Source organism: Jaculus jaculus, chromosome 10 (genome assembly GCF_020740685.1).
Source record: "Jaculus jaculus isolate mJacJac1 chromosome 10, mJacJac1.mat.Y.cur, whole genome shotgun sequence".
NCBI classification, from domain to species: Eukaryota; Metazoa; Chordata; class Mammalia; order Rodentia; family Dipodidae; genus Jaculus; species Jaculus jaculus.
In genome coordinates, this window is record NC_059111.1 from 95823580 (window position 1) to 95846246 (window position 22667).

At 46.4% G+C, this 22667-nt stretch overlaps 1 protein-coding gene and 1 long non-coding RNA gene across 2 annotated transcripts; one reads left to right on the plus strand and one right to left on the minus strand.

Annotated features, from left to right (window-relative positions):
- Positions 1–990: 990 nt before the first annotated feature.
- Positions 991–14009, plus strand: Akr1b10 (aldo-keto reductase family 1 member B10). The gene is made up of 10 exons (XM_004661195.2): positions 991–1150; positions 2989–3156; positions 4245–4361; positions 5199–5276; positions 8063–8185; positions 8441–8547; positions 9864–9945; positions 10607–10690; positions 11278–11360; positions 13602–14009. Exons 1-10 carry the CDS (start codon positions 1085–1087, stop codon positions 13642–13644), a joined length of 951 nt encoding a protein of 316 aa, XP_004661252.1. The 5' UTR covers positions 991–1084; the 3' UTR covers positions 13645–14009.
- On the minus strand, positions 9634–21464 carry LOC123464022. The gene is made up of 3 exons (XR_006639317.1): positions 21373–21464; positions 10042–10211; positions 9634–9916 (listed from the first exon to the last, which is right to left on the minus strand). It is a non-coding gene; the product is annotated as an uncharacterized LOC123464022 (long non-coding RNA).
- Between the last annotated feature and the right edge of the window lie 1203 nt (positions 21465–22667).

A 22667-nucleotide genomic window follows, 5' to 3' on the forward strand; every position in this document is an offset into this window, starting at 1 on the left:
TTGTCTGCCTGACAAGAAGGATTTCATCCTGGAAGTATCGTCTTTGACACAGGAAGAAAGAGAACAAGCAGGACTCCCCATCTCACTGAGGCATGTTCATTAATTCCTATAATCTGTAATGCTTGTACCCTACTTCCCTTTAGCTACATTCTCAACCAGAAGGCTTCTTAGTTTTTGCACCTGGCTTTACGTGGTGTGGGGGAATTGATCCTGGGATAACGGGGTTTGCAAGCAAGCGATTCTACCTGCTGAGCAACGTTCCCCTCCCCTGTCCCTACAACATATGTTTTTTGAGAGTGTCTCTCATTGACCTCGGCGCTTACCTATTCAGCTACACAAGATAACCAGCAAGCCCTGTGTCCACCTACCCAGTGCTGGCATGTGCCACCATGCCTAATATTTTATGTGGGTGCTGGGATTCAAACTAAGGTCCTCAGGCTTGCAGAGCAAGCACTTTACCCGCTGAGACACCTCGAAGTCCCCGGATATTATTTTTTTTTAATAATAGAAAGCAATTGAAAATCCACAAGGGTCTAAGAATAATGGAAATGGCAGAATGACTATTCATTAAGCACAATCTATTACTACAACCTTACACGAAAGAATCTATCTGCAGGACATCAGCCCAACACCTGTTGCTTTCAGACTGACATTCCCTTATTAGGGATCACCGTGACCAAGTAAAGTTTGTGTATGCCTCTTCATTTTCCTTTAAAAACTCCTCTGTACCTCTACCACCTTGCATCCATACCAACATGGTTGCTAAAGTATGCCTATTCTTACAGCATCGTCCCTTCCCAAATGAGCTTCCTAATTATCTTTAAGGATCTTTCACTGGTATTTAGATTCACAAACCTCTAAGTGACACAAAGTGACTCGTGTACTCTGCACTCAGGAGACTTTGCACTGGCTATGTTTAATCTCCATTCAGTCCTACAAATGACTAAAGCAAACTTCCTGAGATAAGTGCCCAGCCCCTGGGCTTGGCAAGCCTTATCCAGGACATAAAAACTGTGCCAGCCTCTCAACCAGGGACACAGGCTTTCTCCGGTCGGCTCAACTCAGAACCGTTTCTGCGGTGACGATGGCCACCTTCGTGGAGCTCAGCACCAAAGCCAAGATGCCCATCGTGGGCCTGGGCACCTGGCAGGTAAGTATGCAGTCCGGGGTCCCCTGCTTTCTGCAAGGGACTTTTTTTTTTTTCCTGGCATTGTCTTCTCTTCGCACATCTTTTAGGGACCCAAGTTACTTGCCTTTCTCAGGGCGGCTGGAAGCTGTGAACCCCAAGGCTTGATTTCCCACAGGAGTAATGAAAGCCTCCCTTCACAAGCATCAAGCTTCAGACCCGTGTTGGACTTTATTTATTTATTTATTAAGGTTTTAAGGCAATTACAAAGCAAGTTGTTTTTTTTTTTTCTTTTTCCCCAGAAAGTGCTTGTTTTGGCTGTGGGTTTGTTCCTGGCCATGATAGACTTTTAGCTTCCCTGTTGCGTCTTCTGGTGGGTCACAGCCTGGGGACTTGAGTCAGGAGCAAAGGTCCCATCTTAAAAATCTGACAAAATGCCCTAAGGCATATCCTTAGTGTCCAGTGAAGCTAATTTACTAACATTTCTAGGGACAAGTTTGACACTTTTAACTCTTTTTTTTTTTTGTCGGTTCCCTCAAAGGTAGCATGACACTACCTTGTTTCCAGAAGTTATCTTTGTGTTGCTTGGGAGCGGTAGAGGAATGTAAATTTACTGGAAACTAAACCTCAGAATTCTAAAGGGAGTTGATTTCAAGATATGGATATGGGGCTGGAGAGAAGGCTTAGCGGTTAAGCGTTTGCCTGTGAAGCCTAAGGACCCCTGTTCAAGGCTCAGTTCCCTAGGACCCACTTTATCCAGATGCACAAGGGGGCACACACATCTGGAGTTTGTTTGTTTGCAGTGGCTGGAGGCCCTGGCGCGCCCTTTCTCTCTCTCTCTCTCCTTCTCTCTTGTCGCTCTCAAATAAATAAATAAAAATAAACAAAAAAAAAGATGGATATGATGTGTGAGTGAAGGGTTATGTGTTTATCAGTGGAAGCACAGGTGGGTGGGGTGTGTTAGCGGGGGCTCCCCAGTCTTTCTGAGTTCTTGGCAGCAGTTTCTTGTTCCAGTGATGGTACAAATATTTATCACTGGTTTATGTGTTTTCAATGCTTGATAGCATCAAAAGAACTTCTAGATTTTTGTGAGAGATGAAATGTTTGTTTGGATGGAGGTTTGTAGTTTTGTGAGACAGTTTCATGCCCCATACTGGCTCCAAATTCAAAATCCTCCTGTGTCTGCCTTCCCAGTGCTGGGATTACTGTCAGGTACTCTCTGATGAGAAATGAGGTGTTTTTTTTAAATAAATATTTTATATTTATTTATTTCCTTATTAGAGAGAAAGAGAATATGAACACGTCAAGGCCTGTAGCCACTGTAAATCAACTCCAGATCCATGTACATCTGACTTATGTGGGTTCTGGGGATTCGAACCTGGGTCCTTAGGCTTTTCAGGCAATTGCCTTAACCAACCATAAAGCCATCTCTCAGGTTCCAAGAGATGAGTTTTAAATGCTTATTTTCCCAACCCATTTTCTGTATGGATTAAGTGAGATCTGAACGTGGTATTTGAAATGACCATTGTTGGGATCCTTAACTAAATTCCTCCAGAGTCTCTCTGCAGAGTCTCCTTTTCAAAGCCTGACTTTTAGCAAGTTGCAGCGGCAACCCTCTGTCATTCCCAGCAACTGGAGACACTCAGGACCAATGTGCGTTAGAAGGGAACTGACTGGTAGCTGGGATTAACCATCAAATCCGTTCAATTGCTACTTTCATGGGAAAACGTTTTCTAAGACGTGTTTTCCTCCCACGGTATTGCCCCTGCAAGTGGGCCCCAAGCAAGGCTGTGTTGTGGAGATGCTGGGCTGTGAGAAGCGGTGACAGAGGAGTTACGATGGTCTTCTCTTTGGTTTTTCAGTCTCCCCCAGGCAGAGTCAAAGAAGCTGTGAAGGTGGCCATTGACGCAGGCTACCGCCACATTGACTGTGCATTTGCCTACCAGAATGAGAACGAGGTGGGAGAAGCCATCCAAGAGAAGATCCAAGAGAAGGCTGTGAAGCGGGAAGACCTCTTCATTGTTAGCAAGGTAACATGTGGATAGCCCGATTGCAGGCTGTGACTTCAAGACAGGCGGCAGCAGGTGGCAGTGACTGTGGTATGGCCGTTTCTTTCTCCAGCCCCGGTGCCTCACTGCGGCACGCTACACCGAAAACTCTATCAGCCTTTCCTATGGGCCTGTGTTTCTCCCGGGCTTTATCTCCTCTGCTTTGGGTTTATCCCTGGATGTAAACACCCACACCCCAAACCAGCACCAGTAATGCACTGCTGCTTCTGCTCTGCCCTCGCAGAGTGGAGAGAGCTCCGTGGAGCCAGCTGATGGCCCCGGACTCCCTGTTTTCTGCCTGTGGGACCTGTCTTCCCTGTGACAGTCAGAAGTTCCGGATGCGGTCAGGGACCTTGACCGCTGCCTCTCAGCACTGTGGCCTCGAGGTCCTCAGGCAAAAGTGTTTTGGAAAATGGTGAGGTATTTCTTGTCACATAGTAAGCTCCATTCCAATTCAATAAAAAGAGAATTATAAAATTATAAGGAAGAGAATGTATAAAATCATTTAAAAAAACAAAATAGTAAGTGTTTGAGCATGAGGATGTAGAGTCATTAGATCTAGATTGTATTCAACCTGCCCAACATGATAGTTCCAGATCACTTCAAAAGTGCATTGGACGGGACAGAGTCCCACTGTGCGGGGTATCCATGTCTGGATAAAGCCTTTGTAAATAAATCGTCACTTGGACCTGATAGTCTTTAGGATATGGGACCTGCTCCCAATTGCATCAACATGCTAGAAATATACGGCCAAGTCACAATTCCTGCCCTCAGAACTGATGCCCAAGGGGAAGGGATTAGCACAGGTACGTGATCCAGTATGCTAAATGAGCTCTGAAATAAATATCGTGAATACAGACCCTACACCTTTCCCCCAACACGACAGGAATGATGCAGGCTTGCTCGGCCCTGGTGACTTTGCATATGGGATCGTGTATGTTAATTAATCAACTTGGTGGCATGTAAGTGGCCTGTCCTCGGCTTAGACCGGGCTGCAAATCTCAAAGCAGGGAGAGCTGCTGAGGCGCTTTCTCTACCCATTCCTAATGCCTCACTGCCACATTCCACAGCTGTGGCCCACCTTCTTTGAGAAAAGCCTGGTGAAGGAAGGTTTTCGGAAGACCCTCACAGACCTGAAACTGGACTACCTGGACCTGTATCTCATCCACTGGCCGCAGGGATTTCAGGTTCGAGCTGCCCTATCTCTAGCCTCTGTCCCAGGGCTGGGCAGAAAGTGGGCTGCAGGAGGAGGTCTTGGCCTGGAAGAGAAGCTGGGTCTACGCATCCATCTGGGGTTGACACATACTTAAATTTCCTTTCAATTGTGCTTGAGTGAAACTGTGATTTCTGACACTTCAGTCAAGAGGCAACTGGCCAGTCACCTTCCTGTTGATTCCATGGCCAGGAGTCCTGTCCCAGGGCATCTTAGGATATTCTTACAAAGTGTATTTCAGGATGTGACCCTCCTGCTAAACAAAATATACCCAGGAGCAAAGCCCAAGCATGGTGGCACTGGCAGCTAGGCCGTCTACTTTGAAGAAACTATTGCATGGGAACTTGCTTCTTCCTGATCTTTAGTTGGCTGGAGGGATGTGAATTCCCAGCTCTCTTTCCTTCATGACCAGCCGTGGGGATAGTGGCATTCCATCCCAGTGACGTCCCATGACTAGTATCTTTCACAGAATACCACCCCCTTCAGACCTAACACTTGTTTAGTGACCTTGAAATTAAAATTCAACATAAGGGTCTGAGTATGTGAAGTTACTGTTCATAGTGATGACAACGGCTTCTTGAATGTACTGACAATGGATTTTGACCCTCATCCAGCAACGTCTAAGATATAGGATTTGCATGTCATGATAAGTTGATATAGATTTTATTCAAGCTTCCTGTCTTGGACTATGTTTTTCAGAGCTTGACCAAATGCTATGCAGGTGTAGGTATTTGGTACAAATGAAAGTCCGGAAATCTTGCTTTACAGATCCAGGCACCCAGATAAAGATGCTTTTATTTTGCATTTACAGTCTGGGAAGGAGATATTCCCCAAAGACGAGAAAGGAAATATTATCACCAGCAAATTTACATTCTTGGATGCCTGGGAGGTAGGTTCCAGCTTCTGCTAGTTGCTCTGGGAAAGAAACAGTCCCTGCACGCAGCTGAGACTTCACCCTTTGAGGCGAGGCTGCTGTGCCTTGGGTCCAGATTCATTGCTGATGCTCTCCACTTCTTTACCTTTCCCACCATCTTTGGATTTGGGGCCTACCTGATCCTATTTGCATTTTTTATTTATTTGAGAGAGATAGAGAAAAAGGCAGAGGGGGGGGGGCAGGGAGAGAGAGGGAGAGATCAAGAGCACACAAGTGTCTCTGGCTACTGCAAATGAACTCCAGATGCATACATCAACTGGTGCATCAGGCTTACATGAGTGCTGGGGAATTGAACCTGGGTCCTGAGGCTTCACACACAGACACCTTAATCATTATGCCATCTTTCCAGCCTTCATTTGCATTTTCAAGACTAAGATAAAGACCCTGAATAAGACCAGAAATAGAATATTCTCCAATTTGGACTAGATATATACTGTTCTGAACCCAAGGGGATGCCCTTGGAACAGGGGTTTTGTCTCTGTTTGCACATATTAGCTGAGTAACCTGTGGTACAGCTTTTAGCTTTCATAAGCTTCAGTTTCTTCACCTTAAAATACTTCATAATACATATCCTCCAGGAAGTGGTAAGGACTTGGAAAGCTAATGTTCAGAAAGGCAATCACAGAGCACATTCCTCACGAGCCCTATCAAGGAATGTTTCTTTCTCAATGGACAAATGAAAAACGGGTACCTTGGATATTGATACTTGTCAGGTCATGGAGCAAGAGAGTGACACAGTTGAAACTGAAGCCAGATTTATCTGATTCACAAATTCAACTATCCAGGCCTTTAGTACAGTGATTGGTAAAGAGTGAATGCATATGTAGCTAACAGAGAACACAAGTGTTCCACATCTTTGATCAAATCAGGACCTTATTTGTCTAATTCTTATTCAGAATTGACTAAAGGCATGGATATTTTCCTTCTAATAAGTTCTTTTCACTGTATCCTTTTGCAAATGTTAACAGAAGACAAGGTGAAGGAATGGGTCACAGATGAATAGCCATAAAGAGACTCTAATTTTTTTTTTGTTCTGAAGGCAACAACTCCTCAAACACAACTTCCTGTTTCTTCCTTAGCTGCCTGGGGCTTAGGTCCAGGGGTGAGCCCTTCCTGAGTCAGTGCTCCTGTTGGGCCCAACAATCATTCAGGTCCCTCTCTTACACACCCAGTGTCATGATGAGGCTCATTCTAACTGGATGTGTGCTTCCTATAAATGGGCCTGAAATATTAGGTCTAAACCTCTTACCCTACTTGGCCCCTTATGTGAGGGGCTTCTTCTGGGGAAAAATAAATTTATCGGTTATCAGGTAGTACTGAATATTGTATTGCGTCTTATCACTTCAAGATGATTAAGTCTACCTTTTCTAGTTACCTTGGAATGGATATAATTAAAGTCAATTTTCTGTAGCTAGTTTGTTGGAAAAGTGTTTCCCCCATCCCCTCTACCCACCAGCACAGTGTTTTTGCCACTTTAAACTTTATCTGGTGGTAGGAAGAAAATTTTAGAGAGACACGCCTATGTGATAACATAAGAAAAGTTCATGCATCAGAAGAGTCGCCATTCAATAGTGGGGCGAGGTCTGCAGGTCTGCACTTGTGGGATGCTGTCCTCTGAGCAGGGCGTGGCTGCTGCTGTCTGGAAATCAGAGCACCTGCAGGTGACACTAACAAGCCATTCTACAACTCCCCTCGTGTGATGAGGAAAGGGCTTACAGGGCGCAGGAGGCAGAGTCCCGGAGGCTCAGGAGGAGCCCATGAGGCAGAAACACAAGACTCTGGCTGTGCCTGGGAATATAGACATTGTCCATGATTGCTGGAGAGAGACTTATCTCTTGGGTGGTGCAGCCACCTCTTACTGGCCCTGCTTCTGTAGGGAATCTCTCACCCTTGTTCTTATAAATAACCACTTCCACCCTCAGTTAAATTCATTTGTTCACCAAGATGGAGTTGGGTTGAACTGTTTCTTTGGTTTGTGGTTCATAACCCATCCAGGGTGGAAAAAAAAATGCTTGTTCATGTTGTTTACATGACAAGACAATCAGAAATTTATTTGAAAATAATTATCCTTAGCAGACCTTTGAATTTGCTTGCTAGCAATAAATACTGGTTACAAGGCAGGATAGGGGAAAACTAGAGGTTGGAATTTAGCTCCACGGTAAAGCTAAGTTTCATGGCTGTAATCCCAGCCATCTGGGAGACCGAGGAGAACAAGTTCAAGGTCTGCCTGGTTCGCAGAGCGAGTGCAAGGCTGCCAGCTTTGGTACCTCACAGAGATATAACCTAAAAATTCAGAAGTGGCAAAGGGAGGTGGGGGTCTAGGGATATAGCCAATGATAGGATGTTTGTCTAGCATTCAAGATGTCCTAGGTTTAATCACCAACATCACAAAACAATAACCAAAATAAACAGCAGTGTCAGAAAAGAGATACATGTGATGATGATTCTCTGCAGGCTGCAGAGTCCTTCCCAACTCACCCAGGTTTGGATGAGGCAAGAGTAGAAAACGCTGACAATCTTCACCTTCTACTCCTTGTTTCGTCCGGTTAGGCTAAGCAGGAGCACTGTGACTGGAACCCACCCTTGATGGGCGCCTGCAGCTGGGACTGAAGTTTCTTTCTAGGGCTTCGGTAACTTTGACAGTGTGGATCATTTTCTGCTTCTCCTGACTCAGGACTAAACCAAACCAGCATTCCTACAGTTCTCCTGCAGCCATTTAAACATATTCATTTCTCTGGCAGGCCATGGAGGAACTGGTGGACGAGGGGCTCGTGAAAGCCCTGGGCATCTCCAATTTCAACCGCTCCCAGATTGAAAGACTCTTGAAGAAGCCCGGATTGAAACATAAACCAGTGACCAATCAGGTAACGTCTGCTTAGCAAAGGGTCCTGTTCTATGACTGCTCAAACTTTTGGAGGCAAGTTCAGTGCTATGTACCGAGTCTAAATTCATGGGCCAGTACTACGGATGCTTAGGGAGGTGAGAGACGGGTCTCTGGGTCTACAAATGGGCTATGTTTACTCTTTGCTTGGTGATCTTTTGTTATGTCTTGACCTCCCTACATGACACTCAAAAAGCAGGTCAACTTCTTTAGTGATGGGGTTTATTTCATCTTGTAGGTTGAGTGTCACCCATACCTCACCCAGGAAAAACTGCTCCAGTACTGCCTCTCCAAGGGCATCACCCTGACTGCCTACAGCCCCCTGGGAAGTCCAGCAAGACCTTGGTGAGGTTTCAGAGTGGTGGCTCTTTCTTTTAACACTCTTAACATTGATGTTTCATAACTGGTTTATACTGGTATGAATTTCTTGTTTCTGCTTGTGTGGCCGGTCTGTATGGTGGTGCTGGTGGTGTGTATGATACGGTGTGCACATGTGTGTGTGCCTACACAGCACTTGTCTGCAACCAGTGCGTGCTCACCTACGGTGGCCAGAGCAGAACTTGGGTGCCCTGCTTCATCGCTCTTCTTCTGACTCTTGTTTTGAGCCAGAGTATCGCACTGATTCCGGAGCTGGTGGGTTTTTCATGAGTCCAGATAAGTCTCTGGTCTGTGCTTCCCTGAGGAATGGGAGCCATAGGCATGTTTGGCCATACTCACTGTTTACATGGGTTCTGAAGATTTGAACTCTGGAGGTATCAGATCCTCAGGCTTGAGCAAAAAGCGTACCTAACTGCTGAGGTTTCTTTCCAGCCCCTTGGTATGAATTTAGAAGACACTGGGGAAACCAGTGTGTATGGCAGTGTGTTTGGCATACCCAAATGGGATTGCAGGATTAAACGATGTGAATTAAAAAGGCAGCGTGGGCTGGAGAGACGCCTTAGCATTTAGGGTGATTGTCTGCAAAGCCAAAGGATCCAGTTTCAATTCCCCGGGACCCATGTAAGCCAGATGCCCAAGGTGGCACATGTGTCTGGAGTTTTGTTGGCAGTGGCTGGAGGCCTGGCGTGCCCATTCCCCATTCTCTCTCTCTCCCCCCCTCTCTCTGCCTCTTGTCTCTCTCAAATGAATAAAAATAAACACATTTAAAAATTTAAAAAGAGGGCTGGAGAGATGGCTTAGCGGTTAAGCGCTTGCCTGTGAAGCCTAAGGACCCCGGTTCGAGGCTCGGTTCCCCAGGTCCCACGTTAGCCAGATGCACAAGGGGATGCACATGTCTGGAGTTCGTTTGCAGTGGCTGGAAGCCCTGGTGCGCCCCTTCTCTCTCTCTCCCTCTATCTGTCTTTCTCCCTGTGTCTATTGCTCTCAAATATATAAATAAATAATGAACACAAAATATTATAAAAAAAAATTTTAAAAGACAGTGTGCCTGATCCTCTGAGAATGTCCCATTTCTTCCATGCAGCTCTGGGCCAACCTTTATCAATTCTGAGGCTGCAGAGCCCATGGGTGCACACAGGGGGCAGACACGAAGCTTTCGGTGTCTCCTGCCTGCTTCGAAGAAGGAGAAACCTATGACGTTAGGCCCTGAGGCTGTCGTGGGAGGGATGCTCACAGGTAGTAGCCGTGGTGATCTTTCACATCAGTCATCTTTGTGCTTCCAGGGCCAAGCCAGACGATCCATCACTACTGGATGATCCCAAAATTAAGGAGATTGCTGCAAAGCACAAGAAAACTGCAGTCCAGGTCAAAATCATTTCCTTCCCCCACCCCCACCCCCACCCCCACCCCCACCCCCTTTTTGTTTTTCCAAGATACAGTCTCACTTTAGCCCAGACTGACCTGGAACTCACTATGTAGTCTCAGGGTGGCCTTGAACTCACGGTGATCCTCCCACCTCTGCCTCCTGTGTGCTGGGATTAAAGGCATGTACCACCACACCCGGCCCCACTTTTTCCCTTTGTAATCCAGCAACCTATTCTTTCAATCTTGTATTTTCCTCTTTGTGTTACCTGGAAAAGAAATAGAAAATGCAAATCTGTTGGGCTCTCCAGGAAATCCACCGGTATCTTTGAAACAAGGACCAGCTCAGTCCGTTAGCTTCTTGCAATGCCCTCGAGCCCAGCCACAAGAGCATGGCTTTGGGGTCAGCTGCCAACCGTACAATGTCCCCGCCGTATGACCCCAAGCTACCTTCCTCATTGTCACCATGGGAAACGGTGGTGCTGCATCCAGGATTACAGGAGAGACAAGGAGGACTGTCAAGTGTCCCTAACCATGAATGGTTCAGTTAAAATTAGTTGTTGGAACAAAAAGGCACAGAGAACTACCGAGATGTCTGTCCTTCCACTGGAAGGAGGGTTTCTTGTAGACAAGTGGGCTCATGTTGCCTTCCTTTTGTGCTCAGGTTCTGATCCGGTTCCACATCCAGAGGAATGTGGCAGTGATCCCCAAGTCTGTGACCCCTGCACGCATAGTTGAGAACTTTCAGGTAAGGTTCTATGTGGTCATCTGACGTGCCTCTGTGCAGAAGAGGGTGTTGGGGTGGCAGAGAGGTTCTCCTTAGGCTTATCATCCTGTCCCTGCATTTCAGTGGGTCCCTCCATATTTTGAATATCTTGTGAACACTTAGGCCTCAATAGGGCTGGGATCAATCACCAGTAGACCAGGGGTGGGCTAGGGGTAGGATCTCAAGAAGTCTTTTCAGATCTGAGTACAGCTATGCCTGTCCTGAAGAGACCTTTGGTGACCCTTGAACACTTGGTTCATGGACTCCACACTGTCCTGCCCAAGTGCAGACTGTCTGAACTGTATACCATATATTCTCATTCCAATAGCAGAAGAGTTACGGACTGGACTTGAACAATCACCTCTTCAAATAACTCATGTGCCTTTCAGAGTTTGCAGACATGACCACACTTACAAGCCTAGTTTCCCTTCTTTTGGAACATGGCAAATAACTGCTATTAATAGAGAATAATATGTAATGTACTGGACATAAAGGGAGAATCTTTTAGAGCCTCAGATCTCACCAGTACATCACTAGCCAATGATGCTATGGAACTTTTGTCTTTCCAGGTTTTTGACTTCAAGTTGAGTGATGAGGAAATGGCCACCATACTCAGCTTTAACAGGAACTGGAGGGTCTGCACTGGGATTGTGTATGTATGAGGGGTTAAGGAATAGGGACATCAAGAGCTTTTCTGAAAGCTGGAGATGGTTAGCTGAAAGCATTGGAAGGGACCTGAAGATGACTTTTATCTTCAAACACAATTTTCTGGCAGTTGTTAAAAATTGAACTTTGACTCCTGGAGAATAACTACAAAGGAAGCACATTTTTAATTGCTGTGCATTCTCTGAACTTTGCGCAGAGGTAGACTTTTGAGAATGTGGACACAGCATTTTTATGTAGGAGGCAGAAGTATTCACCCACTCATTCATTCATTCTTTACTAAGTTATTTGTGACTTGGTATGTGCTGGCTGGGCCTGGGCTGAGGGTTTGGAATACCACACTATATAAACTTCCTGCTCCCACAGTTGCTCTAGAGAGGGATGATTGAAGGAACTCAAAATATATTTCAGGCAGTAACAAATGAGATGTAGAAAAAAAACAGGATAGGGTAAAAGAAAGTTGTGGATTTTGGTAGAATTGGTTCTTTACACTGGTGGACCAGGGGATATTTGGCAGAGGCACCTGTAAGAACTGAAAGATGGGTCGCGTGGGTTTTTAGGCGAAGGCAATTCTTGGCAATGATGGCATCAGGTGCAAATGTGCTGGGGTGGGGTGGGTTAGAGCATTTGAGCAGCGAGGCTACAGCGGAAGGAGGGCAGCCCATGGAAGGAAGACGTGGCGTTGGAGACACATGTTGGGCTGAGAGCATGCAGGTGGCTTCGACCATGTGCCGGGCAGGCTGGCCCGATCAGACATGTTTTCAGAGATCCACGTTAACTTCCTTCTGCATTGAGAGACTCCTGGCAAAGGGTTGTAGCGCAGGGAAGGGCTGACAGGTTTGTGTGGTGCTGGAGGGGAGGAGCGAGATCAGATTCTGGATAATGGGGAAGACTGATTTTGCAGACAAATTAGCAGTCAGGTTCAAGTCTGTTTGCTTGGTGGTGTTTGCTCAGGCAATGGAAGAACAGAATTGGCTCTTAGGCGAAGCAGAGGTTTGCTTTCACATTTGTGATACTTCCTGGGCGTCGAATGGGAAATGTCAGCCCGAGGTGTACATGATGCGTAGAGGGAATGGGTTGGTGAGCTTAGCGGTAAATCTAGCTCGCCTTTAATCCAAATCCTACCACTTTATTTATTCGTTAAGTGCCGTTCACATAGATGTGGGCCCTTTGCCAAGTTGTTTTATGTTTAGTCCAGAAAACAGGCATGATCATACTGATTGCAGCAGAACTTCACTGGATACTAGTTTAGGATGTACAAGGAACTCTAAGACTCATTTCTCATATTATCATTTCACTTAATACTCATGACAACCAATATGACCGTTTCAGTACTGCTTCCTGTCTCACAATGAGGTGACAGTGAGTTGAGACAGTATCTGTAAGGCCCTTGGCTGCATGCCAGATTTATCATGATCCATCATCATGACATATTTGAGGTGACCTTGTCACCACTTATTTGCCTGCCCTCCTAACCCTCTATCAATCTGAGGGAAGGCCACGATGTAGGTCCACTTCTCATGCTCTCATTGCCTTCAGGTGGGTCATGCTGAGAGCACAAAAATGCTGAAATGTACCACATAATACTGTCTGGGTTTGTGATGGGGCTCAGTTGGTAGAGTGCTTACCTAATGTGAACAAAGTCCCCGGGCAGTCCCCAGAACCTCACAGAACTAGGCTTTATGGTCCATGCCTGTAATCCCACTATCAGGAGGTAAAAATGGGAGAACTGTGAGTTCAAAAGTCGACTACATATTGAGTTGAGGCCAGCCTGGGCTACATGAGACCCTGTCTCAATAAAAGAAAACAAAGTGGGCCGATGATATGGCTCCATGGATAAAAGCTCTTGCTGCAGAAACCTGACCTGCAGAATCTGCAGCCAGATGCACTGGTGCACGTGGCTAATCCCCACGTGCCTACAGCAATGTCAGAAGAATCCCGAGCTCTTAGGACAGCTAATGTGGCGTTCACAGTAACAAACAAGAGGTCCTGTATCAAAGAAGGCGAGAGGCGAGGACCAACATTCAAGGTTGTCCTCTGCTTCCCACATGGGTACTATTGCTCATGTGTGTGCATGCGTGCACACACACACACACACACACACACACACACACACCACACACCATACAGACACATACAAATACATACACACATAAAGAGAAGAAAAACCCTGGGGGATGGTGTTTGTTGCTTCTGTGGGACATTTTCTTCTTCATGCTTGTTGCTGCAGGATGACGAATATGGAGGAATTTCCTTTCTACGCAGAATACTGAAGCTTAATCACTTGAGGTTACCTGTCGGACCCTCTCTTCTCACTGATGTGCGGCTCAGTCCTCCCGCGTGCTGTGTTAGCCACGCCTGCCTGATGTCATACTTGGGGCCTGCTTTGATGTACGCAGTAACTCCAGGCCATGCTGTACTTAAATCCTTGCATTCAACCAGGACCACACTGTGAGATGTGACTCAGAGAAGCAAATAATAATTTCTTTCACTAATTTGATCTGACACATACGTTTGTCAGACACCAGGTCCTCTGGCAACACTGTGGACATGAAAATAAAGTAATAAAAATAATGGTAACTGAAGGAACCCCAAGAGGGGACCCCACGCTCTGCCCGGATATGGCGACACCCCAAATCACTCACGAGAAGCGGTCTTGATGCAAACTGCAAGAGGATTTTATTCCAAGAGCGCTGGGGCCCACAGTCGTACACCGCACAGGGGTAGAGGACTGCAGAGCCCCGAATGCAGGAACGGGACAGTTTTTATAGGGTTTCTAACAAAGCCTGTGCATTAGACCAATCATTTTTTTAATATCAGGAGCCCACGGGGTGTGAGCCAGTCAGTTTGTGCCACCCCATAGTTTCTAAGCCAATTAGTTTAATTTGTTCAAGCCCCTCATGGACCAATCATTCTCTTATGACCTTGGTGGTCAGCATTTGCGCAGGTCCTTGGGTGGGAGTAGCAGAGTGTGGTATCAGTCTCCTATGACCTTGGAGGTCAGCATTTGCGCAGGTCCTTGGGTGGGGGTAGCAGAGTATGGTATCAGCCTCCTATGACCTTGGTGGTCTGAGGCAGGCTGCTACAGCTTATGGTGCGAGCTACTAAGGCTTACGGTGTGGGCTATTAAGGCTTATGGCGCAGGCTATTTACAGAAACCAAATAAGCGGTTCACTTCATTACTCATTTCCCATCCTTGAGGGCTATCTCATGCCCTTTTTACCTAGTTTTATATTAGGAGCGGGCTCTGATATAATGAGAAGAGGGATTCTTTACTTGCTTCCAACAGAGAGTAAAGCCTGGAGTTTGAGGTATGCAGGGGCCCGCTTAAGCTCCCTTTGGAGCGTGATAGTATTTCTGGGCTTCTGAATTCTTGGGCCTTTCATAACCAATTATAGTAACAGTTTGGAGTGTTCTTTAAATGGGTGAATTCATTGAGGCCAATCCTTATCATTGATATTTTACATGGGAGCATTGTAGAAATTCTCTGGAAATGTGACTCTAATGCCAGTGTGGTAGTTTGAATAGATGGATCCAGGTACACTCAGTGTTTTATTAGTGTGTAATTTGCACCTGGATGGAGGCAGTGTCACTGGGCAAATCTTAAGGTGTGGTGCTGGGTTTGAGATTTCCATCTAAAGATATGGGAAGGGCTGGAGAGATGGCTTAGCGGTTAAGTGCTTGCCTGTGAAGCCTAAGGACCCTGGTTTGAGGCTCAGTTCCCCAGGTCCCATGTTAGCCAGATGCACAAGGGGGCGCATGCGTCTGGAGTTCGTTTGCAGAGGCTGGAAGCCCTGGCGCGCCCATTCTCTCTCTCTCCCTCTATCTGTCTTTCTCTCTGTGTCTGTCGCTCTCAAATAAATAAATTAATTAATTAAAAAAAAATAAAGATATGGGAAGTGTGCCTAGCTGGAGTTCCTGAAGTGTGCTGTGCTGCGTGGCTTTTGGCTTTTAGCTTTTTCTCTCTTTGCCTGGTCCTTTAAGAGGGGGCCAACTTCTTCTACAGTTATGGGACTTCCCCTGGATCTGTAAGCTTCAATAAATCCCTTCCTCCATAACTGTGCCTGGGCTGGAAGTTCATCTCAGGGAATCTGAAACTGTTACAGCCAACATGAGTAAAAGGAGAAGAGTTTATTACTGGGGGGCGCCAAGGAGCTTGAGGTAGCCCTACAAAGAAGCTCTGGCCTTGAGCTGAGATTTTATTTCCATTTCATAGTTTTCATAGCCAAGGGGAGGGATAAGTGAACAAACAAGATGTGGCAATTTACGTTATCAGTCATTTCTGTAGTCAGGCCACCCTAACAATGAACTCCATTTTACTTTGTTTTAGCCTAAACTGTCTTTCCTTCTTCTCATCCCTTTGGGCCCTTTCTGAACAGTTCCTCCTTTGGGATTTTTCCATCTGCTGACAAAGGTTAAGGTTTAGTTCCTCAGCAATTAACTTACAGTAACTCAGTGAATCAGTTTAACTTTTAGCTTCTTTTCTGCCACAGGGGGAGACTGCGGCCAGGGGAGGGCAAAGACCTTGCTCCGGGCTGCCAGGTAATAGGCGCCGGGGTAAGCCAGGTCGTACAGGGAGGTACCGGCAGGGAGCGTGCAGGGCAAGTGGTTGCCCTCTTCTCCCTCACTGTTTTGGTTGCCTGTGGGTTGCTGGGCAAAAACAAACTGACCAAAAGCAGCTGATGGGAGGAATGTCTTGAGGGGACGCTTCAAGATGGCAGGGGCAGGAGGCGGAGCAGAGGCTGGGCATCACCTCTTGACACGGCAGCTAATGTGAAGCAAGCGTGAGCAGAGCTCTACTGCGGGGAAGTGGGTTATAACACGCCTAAGCCCGCCCCCAGCAACACACCTTCTCCATCAAGGCTCCGCCTCCCGACTTGCCACCAGCTGGGGACCAGTGTTCACAACACGGGAAGCTATGGGGCGCATGTCATTCAAACCACCATCCAAGTCTTCGGCCGCTTCCCTGTACTGTCTCTTCTCTCTTCTCTGCGGCCCAAATACCTTGCGTTTAATATGCCATCATGCCAAACAGCCTTTGCTGGTGGTCACAGAACCTGCGGAGTCTACAAAGGTGCCACTGCTCATTGAGAGATAGGGTGATATTCCTGAGATGGGAGTAGGAAACTGTGGCAAGTCTGGACAAGAAAAATAATTATTGGGCTGGAGACATGGATTACTCGTTAAGGCACATGCCTGTGGAGCCTAAGGACTCAGGTTCGATTCTCCAGGTCCCACATAAGCCAGATACACAGTGATGGCACATGTATCTGGAGTTCCTTTGCAGTGGCTAGAGTCCCTGGTGTTCCCATTCTCTCTCTTCCCCTCCCCCTGCCTCTAAATAAATAAATAAATAAATATAAAATCTTTAAAAAAATTACTATTGCCATGAATCTGGGATACATCTTCTTTTTCCCTATAGTATTTCGTCTTAGGAAAATCCCAACTATCTAGAAATGCACCGAGAAGAACGTAATTAGCATAGGGTCACCCATGTGACAAATTTAACTATGATAATATCTTGCCACATTTGCTCTGAAGGCTTTCAGGGAAGTAAATGATTCAAGAACTACGTGGGAACACGAGGTCCACTCTGCCCGTCTTCATCCCTGTCGCCTGCCTCCCTTCCTCCCTCCCTCCCTGGGGCAAGACTTCAGTCACCTCATCCCCAGGCAGCTCACATCCCCTGACTGCTGCAATTTCCTGCCCTGCCCCGCCCCTGGGAGGAGGCAGGAAGAGTTAATAAGCACACTTCCTGGCTTTCTCTGGGATTCCTTGGGGTGGAGGGAGGGCGGCTGTTAGGATGTTGAAGGGTTGTTGGAAGGCAAAGTCAGGAAGTCACACTTCCATGCTCTTCTTGAAGCCTCTTCCCAGACAAGTGAGCTTCTCTGCATGACTACCGACTACTTCTTGTGTCCTACCTGTGTTTTAACCCCCACCTCCTCTGGGGGGAGGGGTGTCAGTCTCTTCCTGGAAACTGCTAATAGTTGAGCTCTGTTTGGTATCCCAGCACTTCCATCAAGATGTCCGCAGGGTAGGTCTTCCTTTTGAGGCTCTGCGGTTTCCTTACTTGACTCTTCCAGGCTTCTGTTGGTTGCTGGAAACCTCCCAGGGCTCCTTTCCTCATGGTTTCTCCGTTTGCCTTCCCAGGACGTTCTTCTGAAGTCCACCCAGCATGCCCCTGGAATTCACTATGGAGTCTCAGGGTGGCCTCGAACTCACGGCAATCCTCCTACCTCTGCCTCCCGAGTGCTGGGATTAAAGGCATGTGCCACAACACCTGGCCCTTTCTTCATATAAAGTCACACTGGGAGGTCTGGGCAGACATGGACTTCTGGGCAACATTATTTAAATAGTGCCTGAAAAATCAGGACGCCCTAACTTGAATGCTGAGCACTTCTGAGAGTATGCTTACAGATTTTTTTTTTGTTAATAAGATTTCCTTTAGTATTCATTTGTTATCCTACTAGCTAAAAGAGTATCTCTTGAGATTATCTAAAAACATTCTTAGGCCCCATTTTTTAAGGATTTTTAAATATATATTTTATTTATTATTTGAGAGAGAGGGGGAAAGAGAGGAAGAGGCAGATAGAGAGAATGGGCGTGCTAGGGCCTCCAGCTACTGCCAGTGAACTCCAGATGCATGCGCCACCTTGTGTATCTGGATTACATGGGTCCTGGGGAATTGAACTTGGGTCTTTAGGCTTCATAGGCAAATGCCTTAACCACTAAGCCATCCCTCCAGCCCCTTAGGCCCCATTTTTGACCCTAACCTGTTTGTTTCTGTGTTTCCTCATTGTCCCGCCTCCCTGACTCCGTAGTATAGTATTCCAAAGTGAATCGTGTCAAGCGTTGGCAGCTCGCCAGCACTATGACTTTGCATTTGTGTCTTCGCTGCTCTGACATGCCATTTGTGCTTTGTGGATTCGGTCTTTCAGTTGACATTGGGCAACTCCATGGAAAAGACATGGGAACTGCCTGATATGACCGGAGATGTTTACTAGGCCTTTGTCTACCTGGTACAGTGAGTTATTTTGCTTTTTAGAAGCAGATCCAGCGGTGGCCATGACAACCTTATTATTATTGTATAACTCCTTCACTTGATTGTTGCTAGAACCTGGGAATATATGGTAAGATTGCTGTCATGTAATGTATTATTTGGTAAGGAGATAGTAGTTGCTATAGTTAGTGTCTCTAATCAGTTGACTTTAAGATAAGGAGATCATAGGGAATATATGACTTACTCATACCTTGCTTGTGTGATTTTTGTCTATGACACAATCATGTATGTTCAACATAGCACACATCAAAGGAGACAATGCAGAACATACTTTCTTTTACTTTCAGGACATGCCTACTCACCAGTAATCCAAAAGCAGAACATGTTGGAAGACTGTGCCCACATCCAGTAGTGAGGCCAAGCATTCCAGTTGTTTTGTGCAGTTATGTTATGAACACTTATGTGCAGGTATGAACTCCAGAATATGTGCTCTGTACATGAGTTAACTGTGTTTCTATTTAAAATTGCTCTTAAGCAATAGAGGCATACTAATGCTTTTAATCTTCAATTTTTCTTCACTTAAAATGATATTCAAGGGGCTGGAGAGATGGTTCAGCACTTAAGGTGCTGGCCTGCAAAGCCTGATGACCCGGGTTCGATTCCCCAGTGCCCAGGTAAAGCCAGATGCCCAAAGTAGAGCACACACCTGGAGTTTGCTTGCAGTGGCTGGAGGCCCTGGCCTGCCCATTCTCCCTCTCTCTATATGACTAAAGGCACATATAGAACCATGGGCACAATGAAAAAGCTTGTAGAAGTTGGGAAAAGCCGTATGACTTGAGATAACACACTGTAAGCAGGACACAACTGCACGGGAAGCAGCCCCAGGGTCGTTATCTTTGCTGTGATTGGCACACAGCAGACTGATACAAGTCAGGATGTGCCGTCCTTAGTTTCTTTCCTTATCACCCTGGAAATTGGTCCCAGTGGTTCTGGTGGTGGACAGAGCAGCTGCAGCCGCTTTCAGCACCCAGAGGGGAAGAAAAGTGTAAACAGGAAAGGGAGGTTCCTCTCTTAAAAATGTACAATTAAGTTTTCATCTTTCAGCACACTATGAGAGGGTACAAAAGTTAGAATAAACTCTTTACAATCTGACAAGAATTAGCAAGGACAGCGTTTTTAATAGATAGGTATAGAAATAAATACTGGGTCTGGGAGAGATGGCTTAGTAGTTAAAGGTGCTTGCTTGCAGAGCCTAACTGCCCTGGTTCAATTCACCAGTCAGTATTCACAAAAAGTAAGATGTGCAAAGTGCATCTAGAGTTCATTTGCAGTGGCAAGAAGCCCCAATGTGCCATGCACATGCCCTCTCTCTCTCTCTCTCTCTCTCTCTCTCTCTCTCTCTCTCTCTTTCTCCTTGAAAATAAGTATATAAAAATTTTTTGAGGCAAGCCCAATGGACTGATTTTTTTCTTTTTATGCAAGAGAGAGAGAGAGAGAGAGAGAATCAGCACACCAAGATCTACAGGACTGCAAGGGAAATTCAGAAGCATGCACCCCTTTGTGCCCATGTGTAACCTTGCATGCTTATATCACTATGTGTCTGACTTATGTGGGACCTGAAGAGTTGAACATGAGTCCCTGGGCTTTGCAGGCAAGTGCCTTAACTGCTAAGCCATCTCTCCAGCCCTAAAAATATTTTTAAAAGAAACAAATATAGTCATAAAACTTATGCAATTCTAAACATATATCACGTGTGTGTGTGTTTCTGTGTGTGTGCATCATTTTCCACTGGGGGTAAAAGCAGTTGGGGAGCTAAGGCAGGACTGTTGTGAGTAGCTAGTCTGGGTTATATACTAAATTCCAGGCTAAGTTGGGGTACAGTGTAAGGAGTGCACAGCAGATGGCCCAGAGAAGGTTCTGGTGCTAAACTTGTCTTTTAGGTAACTGAGAAGATACTGAACTGCTTTTTGAGAAATGCCCCAAGGAGCAAACCAAACAAGAAAAGAAGGAATGCTTGTGCAACCTTGAGATTACAGGTTAATGAATGTAAATGTGAGTCGATGCACAGGCATGTGTAACTTTCTGCAGGAGCAAGGGTGGAGATAAGGTTCACTTTAGCACTGGGGCTGGCCGGCCAACAGAGAACAAAGGGCTCCTGGAGGCTTGTAAGTGTCAAGAAAGAGGGTCTCAAAAAGAAAGTCTGTGGTCATTGGGCAGGAAATGTTTCAAAGCAGAGCAAGTAAGTGTGAACTGGTTGGGGTGCTCATCTCCCCACTGTGTAGGCCTAGCTTAAAGAACTGAATTACACCTGTGTAGGGCTCAAGCTCTTCTTGTCCTTAGACAGCTGATCTCTTAGAATCCTTAAGCCATTGAGTTTCGTTCTGAATTTTTTTTTAATCAGAGAGAGAGAGAATTGGGGTGCCAGGATCTCTAGCCACTGCAATCAAACTCCAGACCCACACACCACCTTGTGTATGGGTCTGGAGTTTGATTGCAGTGGCTTATGTGGGATCTGGGGAGTTGAACATGGGTCCTTAGGCTTTGCAGGCAAGCGCCTTAACTGCTAAGTCATCTCTCTAGCTCTTGGTGTATTTTATCTCCTGGTGTCCTCAGACCTTTGTTGTGTGTGTATGGATGTGAGTGTGAGTGTGTGTGTGTGTGTGTGTGTGTGTGTGTGTTTGCATGTGCACGCACGCCATAGCACCCAGGTAGAGATCAGACAATGTTCTGGCAAAAGTCCTCACCCTCCACCTGCTGCTTTCCCCACCCCTTGCTTCTGGAGGATTTGCCCAGCTCCACCTCACCCACAGGTATGATGGGATTACAAGCCTGCCACAGCGTCTGACTTTTAGGTGAGTGCTGGGGTCCTCGGTTCACACCTTCAAGGAAGGGCTTCATCCACCCAGCCACCTCCCCAGCCTCCTGCTCAGCCTTTCAACCCTTCAACTGTCCTCTTGTTGCTCAACTGGAGACGCTCCCGTACAAACCTCAAGCCCCTTACCTGACTTGGTGCCCCAGCAACTGGACACCTGAGTTAGGACTCTGCTGCCACCTAGTGGTCCTTCATCACCTCACATGTACATGGTACCTAAACTTAAAGGAGGCAAGGGAAAAACCAAGACAGAGATGAAAGATTTGGATGTGAGCGCCCAGAAGGTCTACAGTTCACCATGTGTGTAAAGAAATAAAACTATTAGGCACAAATGAGTAAGACTTTGTGGTCTATAAGAACTGTTGAATTAAAGATCTTGACCATGGAAGGTTATTAAGTGGGAATGATATCAAAGGGTTGCTATGGTTATGCGTAGATGAAAAAGACTGAAGAAGGAGATTACAGTTGAAGGCCAACTCAACTAATCTTGGGGATGTTTCTCAGTTGGTAGAGTGCCCGCGTCGCTTGCGTGGAACTCTGGGCTCCATCGCCAGCAAGGCATCAACTGCGTATGGTGGTGAACCCTCTGTAAGCTTAGCGCTTAGGGGGGAGAGGCAGAAGAATTAGAAGTTCAAGGTCACTTTGGCTACAGAGCAAATTCCAGGCCAGCCTGGACTATGTGAGACCCTGGCTCAAAACCAAATGTTGAAGGTCAAAGAATTTAGGGCCAGCTAGTTAAGTCACCCATTCACATTCCCCAAGCACAGGTAAGTATCCACTTTTTCAGGATGCTCAGTTCAGTGCTTTTTTGTATCCCGCATTTCTGAATGCATTGTCTATGACAGGCCTGAATGTTTAAAATTCACTGATGCTGACCTAACTGTTAGGACATAGCAGGATTACAAGTCTGAACTGACTGCTCTGACCTTCAGATGAGATACAGTTTCAAAGACGTGGCTTTCTCAAGCCAGGCAGCTAGTTTCAATCTTTCAGTAGCTCCCCCCAACCCCATGTATCTCCACTCGGCAGACCTCCCACACCTGGTGCTTTGCAGTTTCAAGTACGTATTCCTAGGACAGGAAAACGCTGGATGTTTCTGTGCGCTTGTTGCCTGAAATAAGCACGCACCCTAGCACTGCCCTCCTTGCCTGGTCCAGCCATTCACCCTTCTCCGTGGGAGCTCTCTGCATGCAAGGTGCTGCTGCAGCATTCTGAGCCTGGCAGGGGTACGTGCTCCCCAGGTTCTGGGGGCTCCCTGAAAGCACATGTGGAACTTGGGGTTTGTGAACTCTGCCTTATTCTCCCTCACTCCCTTTTTAAAAAGGGATTTTATGTCCCATGAAAGCAGACCCTTCCTTTAGATGGAATGACTTCCTTGTTAGGCAAGTTTCTTTACCTTCCAACGCCTTCCTTCTCTCCTTTCT